The sequence below is a fragment of the Myotis nattereri genome, assembly GCF_964212035.1.
Source record: "Myotis nattereri genome assembly, chromosome: 6".
NCBI classification, from domain to species: domain Eukaryota; kingdom Metazoa; phylum Chordata; class Mammalia; order Chiroptera; family Vespertilionidae; genus Myotis; species Myotis nattereri.
Genome location: NC_138081.1, coordinates 16557679 through 16569715, shown reverse-complemented (window position 1 = coordinate 16569715; position 12037 = coordinate 16557679). Strand labels below are relative to the sequence as shown.

The window sequence follows — 12037 nt, the reverse complement described above, 5'->3', positions numbered from 1 at the left end:
ATATTAGCTGTCATTTCTATTTGCTGTTACTGCCTTATTTTACACACAAATGTCTGGCAAGGTTCTAAAATTGATTCTGCCTCCAAAGCAGAAAAAAATACATGGACTTGGTTATAATTCAGAAGTCTTTCCCACTTACTTCTGACTTGTGTCCACATTCTGATTTGATTTAACAGACTCTTATACCACCCACCACATTCTTCATAAAACCTGAGGTGGTTCTATTAGTTTTAAATGACTATCTTATATTAATCATGAGTAACAGTTCAAAGACTAGCTCCAATAGAAACCTCTGGGTATATTTTTTTAATCCATTTAGGAGACACCAACCACGACAAAGCTGGATTTCATCGTGCTTGATATACTATGATAGAGCCATAATTTAAATTCACTGTTCCAAAGTTCATGGCATCAAAAATCAAACACACTGACTGCTATGGTACACTGTGCTTACACAGAAAGGCCTATCTCCCTGAACCTAAGAGTGGAAAGGATAATTTAAGTATAGCATTTAGTTTGTATAATACAACTGGAGTTCCTTCCCCACAACAAACTTTGAATAATGTTTATAATTTAGCAATCAACTGAAATGATGAAAGAATTACCACAATTGAAATAAAATATTTATGTATTTCAAACCAGTAGAATTGTATCTTCAAAAACTAAAATAAGCTCAGACAAACCTAGTTCTGAATTCGGGATGGATACAAGTAAAATGAGGAATTGTTTACGTGGGTTTCTGAGTCTCTTTTCTTCTTTTTTAAAGGTTTAATGAACTTTCATTAAAATAAGCACAGCTTACTGAATTAAAGGGTTTGATTGCATATCCTTTAAAAGTAACTAGTTGGGTAAACAGCATCCAGGAGTCAAGAAAAGAAAAATGATTTCAAACTGTTTTATGAATATTCTTCCAAAATCACCAATACTTCAGCAAAAATAGTTCAACGGAAGATTTCAGTTCCTGGTACTGAAATGAACAAAGAGAACCACATGTTTTTAATGGTGGCTTATAAATGACCCAAATAAATCTCCAAAAGAACAGCAGTGGTTCTTTCTGTACTTTTCCCTTCAAAACTCACAAGACCAATTCGACATAGACATAAAAATTACTGTACTTTATGGCACCACTCACTCTGTGACACATTTATTTGCTGTCATGAAAGTTAGTGCCTCAACAAAGTAAACGAGATTTAGGAAAAAACTTTTTTTTGCAGTTTAAATAGCACAAAATGTCCTTACCATTTGAGGCAGAAAAGAGCTTACCCACCTCAAACGAGATAATTTCTAACTAAGTGAGAGACCTAAGTATTTATATATAAATGTTACAAGAAGCTTCCAAATAGCTTTCCAATCAGCTATGATGCTGACCTTAGATCAGAATTACACTAACTACCATTTATAAGAAATGAAGCCTACACAACAGAAAACATAAAATTTAACCACTGATGTTCTACTTTCCCTGACTCTATGAATTAAAACAGAGCAACAGCACACCCTGCTGGAAGTTAGTAATACAACCAGAATAACCAGCAACACTGGATTGCTAGGATTCCATCCACGATGAGAATTACTTCAAAAACAAATTCTAATTTCCCACTAAATGATAAAAGAGGTTCACAAACATTAGCCATTACATACCTATACCTGTGATCTTAAAAATAAAAACTTAGAATAACTTAAAAAAAAAATAGCTTCTTGGATGTGTCTCTTCAGGCGGGCAAGGGCAACAAAATCAAAAATAAGCAAATGGGATTCATTAAACCAAAAAGCTTTTGGAGAGTGAAGAAAACAAAACAAAAAGACAACCTACCAAATGGGAAAAGGTACTTGCAAATGATATATCTGATAAGTGGTTGATATCCAAAATATATAAAGAATTTATAAAATTCAGCATTAAAAATAATCCAATTAAGAATGGGCAGAAGACATTTGGAGAAATGAATAGACATTTCTCCAAAGACATACAGATGGCAAACAGACATAGGAAAAGAGGCTCAACCTCACTAATTATCAGGGAAATGCAAATAAAAACCACAATGAGATATCATCTCACCTGTCAGAATGGCTGTCATCAAAAAGACAAGTAACAATGGTTAAGAGGTAGAAAAAAGGAAATCTATGTGAACTGTTGGTGAAATTGTAAATTGGCACAGACACTATGGAAAATAGTATGGAGGTTCCACAAAAAAATTAAAAATAGAGCTACCATATAGTTCAGCAATTTTAGCTGGGGCATTTATTTAAAGAAAATGAAAACATAATTTGAAAAGATATGCACACTCCTTTGTTCACCGCAGCATTATTTACCACAGCCATGATATGGGAGCAACCTAGGTGTCCATCCATAGATGAATGGATAGAGATGGTGTGACTGACAGCTGGTGTGGCTCAGTGGTTGAGCGTTGACCTATGAATCAGGAGGTCACGGTTTGCTGGATCAGGGCAATCAAAAAAAACATTTTAAATGACGATGTGATTATATTTATGTATGTGTATGTGTGTGTGTGTGTGTGTGTGTGTGTGTGTGTGTATGTATGTAATGTAATATTACTTAGCCACAGAAAAAAAATGGAATTTTGCCATTTGTGACATGTATGGACCTAGAGCAGTGATGGCAAACCTATGACACGCATGTCAGAGGTGACACACGAACTCATTTTTTTGGTTGATTTTTCTTTGTTAAATGGCATTGAAATATATAAAATAAATATCAAAAATATAAGTCTTTGTTTTATTATGGTTGCAAATATCAAAAAATTTCTATATGTGACACGGCACCAGAGTTAAGTTAGGGGTTTTCAAAATGCTGACACACCGAACTCAAAAGGTTCACCATCACTGCCCTAGAGGGTATATGCTAGGTGAAATAAGTCAGAGAAAGACAAACATTTCACTTATATGTGGACTCTAAGAAACTAAGCAAAGGAACAAACAAAACAGACTCATACGGAGTACAAACTGATTGATGCCAGAGGGTTGAGTGATGGGAGGATGGGCAAAAAGATGAAGGGGATTGAGAGGTACAAACTTATAATTCAAACTTTAAGTCACAGGGATGTAACAGAGACAGGGAATACAATCAATAATATCACGGTAACTTTGTACGATGATAGATTGTCACGAGACTGCTCGTGATGATCACTTTGTAAGGTACATAAAAACCAAATCACTGCCCTGACCGGTTTGGCTCAGTGGATAGATCATTGGCCTGCGGACTCAAAGGTCCTGGGTTCGATTCCGGTCAGGGGCATGTACCTTGGTTGCTGGCACATCCCCAGTGGGGAGTGTGCAGGAGGCAGCTGATCTATGTTTCTCTCTCATCGATGTTTCTGGCTCTCTATCCCTCTCCCTTCCTCTCTGTGGAAAATCAATAAAATATATTTTAAAAAAAAAAATCAAATCACTATGTTGTACAACTGAAACTGATATTATATTGTATGTCAACTATACTTTAATTAAAAAGACCTTTATACCCTGGCCAGGTGGCTCAGCTGGTTGGAGCATCATTCCATACACCAAAAGGTTGAGGGTTCAAACCCTAGTTGAGGTGTATATGGGAGGCAACCAATCATGTTTCTTTCCCCCCCCTCTCTCTCTCTTCCTTCCCTTCTCCTTGGGTGAGAAGAAAAAAAAAAAAGACCTTACATTCCAGAATTTTAAAAATGTATTGCTTTCTTCCTTTTTCCTGCTCATTTCCCTAGCCCTACATAGCCCTGACCACCCCAGTAATTTTATCATTTTTTATGTTAACCCTAAATAAAAATATTTTCAAATATGCTTGCTGTAAAGAGAAACTGGCAATCACATAAGAGAAAATTGCATAATGTGATTGCATGAAGCACCCTTTCTCCTTCCCATTATAACTTGGCCTCAGAAACATCCCTGAAGACCACCATTAAGAATCCACAAGGCAGCCTAGTGGTCCATGAACCACAATTTGCATGCCACTGGCAAAATGCCTACACGGATTCTGCAATTCAAAAAATGCAGACAATATTAAGAAACCACATGTAATGAAACTCCCATCTGGTACATTTCAACATTTTCACAAACATGAAAAATCATGGAAGCCATTGTCTGGATAATCCAACTCGGCGCTCTCTCCGTAACAAACTCACAGGAATCAGAGAGGATGAACAAAAGCTATCAAAGTTTTCTAAGTGTGCTTTTTTCAAAATACATTTTTATTGATAGGAGAGGGAAAGAGATGGAAGCAACAATGATGAGAATCACTGATCGACTGCCTCCTACATGCCCTCTCCTGGGAATCGAGCCTGTAACAGGCGCATGTGGCCTTGACCAGAATCAAACCGGGGACCCTTCAGTCCGCAGGCCAACGCTCTGTCCACTAAGCCAAACCAGCTAGAGCTAAATGTGCTCTTTTGGCTATAGAAAAAGGCTCCTTGGAACCACTGAGTTTCCTTCTTAGAGAAAACAAGCTACTCTGGCATTGAGCTACATTGTTCTGAGTGACTAGTGTTAACTTTATTGTTGTTGTTAATCCTCACCTGAGGATATTTTTCAATTGATTTTTAGAGAGAGTGGAAGGAAGGGAGAGTGACAGAGAAACATCAAGGTGAGAGACACATCAATTGGCTGCGTCCCACTTGCACCCCAACCTGGGGCCAGGGACTGAGCCTGAAACCGAGGTACATGCCCTTGACTGGAATGAAACCTGGGACCCTTCGGTCCGCCGGCCCACGTTCTATCCCCTAAGCCAAACTGGCTAGGGCTAGTGTTAATGTCTTGGCTCCTTGCTCCCACATCTTAAAGGTTCTGATTGACCTGTGGCCAACTGGGAGGTTACTCTTCATCATGAAGGCCAGCAACTCGTGAAAATCCAATGGAAAAGGAAAGCCAAAGAGGACCAAACACTTCAGTGTAGTTTTCCCTCAAGAACTGCAAAGGCAAATCACCTCAGGTCTATTTTTCTGAAGTTGTTTCCAGGGATATTACTTGGCTCATTATTTCAATCAAAGTACATTTAAATTAGAATGTTAAATGGATACCAACCTCAAGCCTCTTTTCAAGTGACTCAATTCTGTCCTTTTTGCTTGCTAGGTTGGCCCGTGTGTAGCGGCTCTGCCCAGGGAGATAGAGAACTTGACTGTAGCATTCTTCCCACACCTGGTTATAAGCTTCACTTGAGAGTTCTCCATGGCTCATACCTTGTTTTACCACTTCCATCTCCTGTACCAGAACATCTTGGGCCTGTTTAAGATAATAATTTCAATAAGTTTGAGTATTAGAAAGACTTGCCATCAACTGGGAGCTTTAAAGACTGTTTTTCCTCCTCCTCTGGACAAAGGCAAGGAGTTCTAGTTGACTGGTTGTTTCTTGGAAGGGGAAAAGTGCCTAAGTAAAATGAGTAAGGAAGCCTGTAAGTCAATGCAGACTGACCTGAAAAGCCAAGCATCCATGTAGCCCCAATAATATAAACAATCCTTTGCCTTCACTCATTATAACAACAGCTACCATTTCTCAGGTGTCTACTATGTGCCAGGAACTGAATTTAATAGTTTTGCGTATATTATCTCCAAATACCACAGCCATCTTAGAAAGTAGTCAATATTAACCTCATTTTAATGTTGATGACACTAAGGTTCAAAGAGGTGAAACACCTTGTTCAAAAACATATCGTTAGCAGACAAAGCAGGATCGTGCTCAAGCCAAACACCACCAAGGCTTCCACTCTACTACCCCTATCTACATGAAGGACTTCACATGATCATGGAATTAGGCATTTTTTTACACATGCCTTTGTTCTCATCTGAAAGAATGTCCCTGACATTGCTAGAGAATGAGATTGGGGGCACCAGTCAAATATTGATGGATCATAGGCCAGTTTTTGCTCACTAAGAATGAGGGGGTTGGGGGAGTTCTGCAGGCCTGGATTCAAACCACAGCTTTAATAGAGTGCCTAGCCCAACACCAGACACCCAGATTCTGTGAGCATACCACATGAACCTTCCAGCCCTTTGCTTCATGGCTCATGAAAAACTGACAATCGTTTTTTATGCTTTATAGAAAGCATTCAATCATTCTAAGTAATATCAGAAAATAAACAGATCAAAATAGGTAAAATTAAGAGAAATGATCAGCATACAAAAAATTTTAAACAAAAAATATAAAAATCATGTCTATGTAAGCTAAAGAATGGATACTTTTAAAAAAATATATTTTACTGATTTTTTACAGAGAGGAAGGGAGAGGGATCGAGAGTTAGAAACATCGATGAGATTGACCAGCTGCCTCCTGCACACCCCCTACTGGGGATGTGCCCGTAGCCAAGATACATGCCCCCAACGCTCTATCCACTGAACCAAAACGGTTAGGGCAAGAATAAATACTTTTAAACAATACCTCTTAGAGAAAATAATGGAAACAAACCAATGTTAACACGCTTAACGAAAAGTTGACACTTTATGGTAAGAGAAATGGTATCCCACTCTGAAACTGTACATAATAAAAATTTACAAGTTCAGCTCTTATCATTATTAGGAGAGAATACACCTTTGTAATCTTTAAATTGTCCATACAGAAATCGCTAAATAGGGGGATGGGAGTGGCCGGGGAGAGATCAATGGGGGGAAAAAGGAGATATATGTAATACTTTCAACAATAAAGAACTTAAAATAAAATAATAATCTGCTAGATAAATAACTGCTTTAAATCTTTTTGGAACAAATAGGACTATAAATAAAATATGAAAAAATATTTAAACTAATTTATAATGGTTTTGAATAATTCTAAAACACTATTTACAATTACTACTTTCAAAAATTTCATTAGGCCCTAGCCAGTGTGGCTCAGTGGCTAGAGCATCAGCCCAAGCAGGGAAGGGTCCCCGGGTTTCATTCCTAGTCAAGTGCCTGGGTTACAGGTTCAATCCCCTACTGACCCGAATGGGGCAGGTGCGGGAGACAACTAATCGATGTCGCTCTCTCACATCTCTCTCCCTCCCCCCCCCCTCTCTCTCTCTCCCCCCCCCTTCCCCCCACTCCCTCCCTTCCACTCTCTCTAAAAAAAATTTAAAAAAGGATAAAATATCGTCAGGTGAGGGTTAACAAAAAAAAATTATTAATTAAAAAATGTATTAAAATCTATCCCCTACAGAATCTCTATTAGCAATGATGTGATCCCTTTTTTCTTTTTTAATCCTCACCCAAGAACAGGCATTAATTTTAGAGGGAGGAAGGGAGAGGAGGAGGAGGGGAGAGGGAGAGGGAGAGGGGGAAGGGGGGAGAGAAAGAGAAGAAAACACCGAGGTAAGAGAATATCGATCAGCTGCCTCCCCTACGCTCTCCCAACCAGGGATCAAACCTGCAACCTAGGTATGTGCCATGACTGAGAACTGAACCCGAAATTTATTGGTGTATGGAATGATGCTCCAACCAACCGAGCCACACCAGCCAGGGCAGATGTGCTCCTTATTTCAGGTGTCCATACATACAATAAATTTAGAAAAGCTTTATTTATTTTTTATATATTTTTATTGATTTCAGAGAGGAAGGGAGATGGAGAGAGAGATAGAAACATCAATGATGAGAGAGAATCATTGATCAGCTGCCTCCTGCATGCCCCCAACTGGGGATCAAGCCCACAATCAGGCATGTGTCCTTGACCGGGATCAAACCCGGGATCCTTCAGTCTGCAGGCCGACGCTCTATCCACTGAGCCAAACCATCTAGGGTGTAGAAAAGCTTATTTCTTAAATGCCATCTTCCCTCATGTTTTTACTCTAAAAAGAGAAAAAACTCTTCAAGTATCAAGTTCACTGTCTAATTCTCAAACCCAGTTCAATAATTAGATGCGGTTACTGCAGCAAAGTCACTCAGCAGATGTCAAGTTCCAACTGCCCGCACTTAAAAAAAGTAAGTTGAGGTTACTCAGAAATCAGGGGCAAATTTTGAAATAATCTAAATCCTCCCTTTCTCTACTTTCTAAAAATCCTATAATAAATATGTATCACTTATGCAATAAGAAAAATACAAAGTAAGACAAAGAAAGAGAGAGAGGAAAAGTGCAGGAGAAAAGACAGAAAAAAGAATCTTATTTGTTTTACATTTAGGCCATTCCAATCATTAACCCTCAGAGATAAAGACTTTTAAGCTAATGACCACTCTGCTTCCAACCATGAAACCAATTGTATTTTCTTACACCACTGTACAGATTTCTATTCACAACAGAAATCCATTATATCCATTATTGCCATTATACAGTATTTAACACACAATAGAAATTCACAATTTCTATTCACAGCTGTTTGTTCTGTTAGAGCAGAAAGAATAATATGGAAGAAGAGGCAGGACAGACTTCATACAAGAAAATATTTCTTTCCTTATATCCAAAAGGACAGAGAGAAATCATGTGAGGGAAATAAATTCAGTAAAAAATATTTCCTTTCTTTGAATAGATAAAGAGCTTAAATTGTAAACATTTTTAATATATCCTTGTATTTTATATTGGTCTAAATAAATGAAGTTCAAGTATTAAAGGCATTCAATTCTATTCAGAGACATAGCTGAGCTGTAGCAACTATCAATCAGATGCACACCCATGAAACAAAAACACCATCACCAGAGCCAGTGTTGATATAATAAAGACCTATCGCTGAACATTGGGATGGGGGGGGACGGGGGGGGGGGGAGGAGAATACCCATGAATATCAGTATGGGGAAAGAAGTTAATATTTGTCCATGATACACGGCATCAAACAACTACTTAAATCTCAAAAGAGAAATATTCCGCTCAATCATACCTTTTTCAACTCTTCTTTAGCAAACTTTTCATAAGGGTTATGTTCCAGATAGGCAATGTGCTCTGAATTATTGGTAGCAAATCCTACAGTTTTTCCTTTTTTATTTGCAGATGGTTCATAAGGGTGATGTAGAAGGTCATAATGAAGCATTGTGATCATTTCTTTTTTGATTAGTTCTTCACTTTTCTGTAAATCCGTTAACGGCGGTTCTACATTTAAGGGTCTTAGAATAGTTTCATTTACCTAAAATTGTAAAACAAGTAAAATTACCAAACATATTCACTGCAATATACTAACATGACTTGTTCTAGCATAAACAGCAGTTATACATTTTCGAAAGAAATCCTCTTTTTTTCCCCCTTTTAAATACTTATTTGTTCCAGTGACTAGAACTGAGAAATTCTGTACTATATTCTAGGCAGTAGATAAAACTTTGTTTTATAAGACTTATGAATGATATTAAAAAGAAATCAATCACATGAAAAAAAAACTTAAAACTTCCCCAGCCAAAAATTCTAACACTTACTTCTGATGGTCTTGGAAGATCTTTCTGGACAGCTTTATGCATTCGCTTCATTTCCTTCACTCGCTCTGCATCTCGTATGGCCTAAAAAATTATTTTTATATACATTATTGCCCTTATACAGTATTTAACACACTTCAATAAAGTTGAAAACACTTCAGTCTATAAGAACATATATGTTCAAGAGCTAAAGATCTAGACATCTGTAAGTTTGCAGAAAGGCCAAATAAGGCAACAGAAATTAATCTATTCGTTCTCTCAGTAAAACAGAAATTAAGAACTTCCAACATCTACCAGAGTACGCTCCAAATTTACATGCTGTGTCCATCAGATAATTATCCTTTCCTTGTGTAAATCAGAATCCTCAAATTGGAGGTGACTATTTCTCTGCAACACAACCCTTTTCATCCACCCAAAGCTACTTTTTTAAATTTAAAAATCTGGCCAATGAAGGTGTTTGATTCTCAAATTATGAATCATGTGGGATAGCACATTAGAATCTCACATTTCTGACTAAATGTATTTCAAAGTCACTAAAAGAACTAAACACAGAAAGTATTGCCCTATATTCCCACCAAAAAGCATATTCATGTGGTTTCCTCTAAAATACGATTTCCAATGATGCCATTCTCACTCTAATCCGATGAAATTATTCAACTCCAAAACCACCCTGAACGAGGCTGCAAGAATCCCTAAAAGGGGCCACTCAGTCTCAGTTCAAGAGCCACCACTTTCCAGCCACGAGACCTGCTGAGGTTCACTTAATTCACCTGTGCCTGTTTCCTCATTTCTAAAATGAAGCTATTTTACTTAAATCACCAAGTTGCTATGTGCAAATGAGAAAGTAATTAACTATAAGATATATTAATACAAAATGTTACTATTATTATTCTGGCACTCTCTCTAAATTTCCAAATCCACATTTTTTATTAGTGTACACTGATCTAAAACCATTTACTCAACCAATCCACAATGTACTTGTTTTTAATACTGATCAGTAACTCTTGGCTAGAGTAAAAAGCAATGTCTAAAAGACTACTTATGTGTATTTTAAGGAAGCATAATGAATTTGACAAAGGATATTTAAATTGATATAGATAGATAGATAGATAGATAGATACACACACATTTTAAGAATGCCTATCAAGATATTCTGAGTATATTATTAATTACTAGAAGCCCAGTGCACGAAATTCGTGCACTCGGGGTGCGGGAGTCCCTCAGCCCGGCCTGTGCCCTCTTGCAGTCCAGGAGCCCTCGGGGGATGTCTGACTGATGACTTAGGCCCGCTCACAGCAGGGAGCGGACCTAAGCTGGCAATCAGACATCCTTAGCACTGCCACAGAGGCGGGAGAGGCTCCTACCACCACCATTGCGCTCATCAGCCGTGAGCCAGGCTTCTGGCTGAGCGGTGCTCCCCCTGTGGGAGTGCACTGACCACCAAGGGGCAGCTCCTGCATTGAGCGGCTGCCCCCTCGTGGTTAGTGTGCGTCACAGTGACTGGTCATTACGCCATTCATTTGATTTGCATATTAGCCTTTTATTATATAGGATGTGAGTATATATTATTACTGATGTGATTTAGGGTTTTTTAAATATTGAAAAACCTAATAGGTAGAGATCTTGAGACATTTCATGGACATTCTTTTCAGCCCACTGACACATTCAGCAAACCCACGCGTCCTTCCTTTCCAGCACAATTACCCACCTGCTTCCGTGCATCCACGTCAGCAGCATCTTCAATGTATGTATCATCTATTTCACGGTCTTCAAGCTCCTTCTCAGCATTTTCTGGTAGAACAATTTCAAAGTCATTCTTGGGGGCAGGAAGACCCATCAACCCTAAACGGAGGTGTTCACGAGACTCTCTTTCCTGTAGGAAAAAAAAAAAAAATCAATCCTTCTTAATTCATATACTTTAAGTAAACAACCAATATTTTATGAGTTCCTAAAATATAATTAGCCTAATTTTAATTCTAAAAAATGATCCCTAACTTCAGATTTGAGACAAGTTTTTAAATTTCTATCTCCGGTTCTTCCCTACATTAAGACAAATCAATTTGGAATCAGTGGGAGTTACTCTGGCATATGCTAATAGAAGGTTTGGGAAGTACCTCTACAGGGGCAAAAAAAGGCCTTCAGGATTTCCATTTAAGGAATACATTGCTGACACAAATTTAATAGCAATCAAAAGAACAAGTTCAAAAGTCAATTTGTCCTTGGACTAATAAAATCTAACCTGAAAAGATGCCTGAATTTGTGTGTGTGTGTGTGTACGTATATTTTTAATAGAAAGACTAGATCATATGCAAGCCAAAAAAACAATCCAATGGGCCCAAAGTTTTCCCAGTATATCCTCAGCTCATCTTTCCAATCTCACTCCCCACTGCTCCATTACACATTTGCTAGGTGTAGACATGATGAGTTGCTAAAAACATGCTCCACATACTCATGTTGTGACCTCCCTCTGGAACAGCCACCACCTTCCTTCTGAGCGTACCTTGTCAATGAAGGCTTTACTAGTTCCCAACCAACTGTTATTCCTTTCCTTGGCCGCCCTAAATAAGCATGTTGGTTTTACTCAAAGAGCTTACTCTGTTCTTATATTACAATTATTTTTTAACTTGGTTAAGTACTGCCAATCTCTCCAGAGTATGAACTTCTTTAAGACAAAGGACATCTTTACTCAACTTTAGATCCCTAGAAGTGTCCAGATCTGTGCTTTGCACACATATTTTTCATTTGTTTAATTC

The 12037-nt window shown here is 38.0% G+C and overlaps 1 protein-coding gene across 1 annotated transcript in view; it reads right to left on the bottom strand.

Annotated features, from left to right (window-relative positions):
• CDC5L (cell division cycle 5 like) overlaps positions 1-12037 on the bottom strand; it is a 50871-nt gene that overhangs the window by 11143 nt on the left and 27691 nt on the right. Inside the window, exons 11-14 of the mRNA XM_081094365.1 lie at positions 10993-11157; positions 9288-9368; positions 8762-9004; positions 5014-5211 (exon numbers count right to left, since the gene is read on the bottom strand). Coding sequence (XP_080950491.1) covers positions 5014-5211; positions 8762-9004; positions 9288-9368; positions 10993-11157 — 687 coding nt within the window. The remainder of the gene's footprint in view (positions 1-5013; positions 5212-8761; positions 9005-9287; positions 9369-10992; positions 11158-12037) is intronic.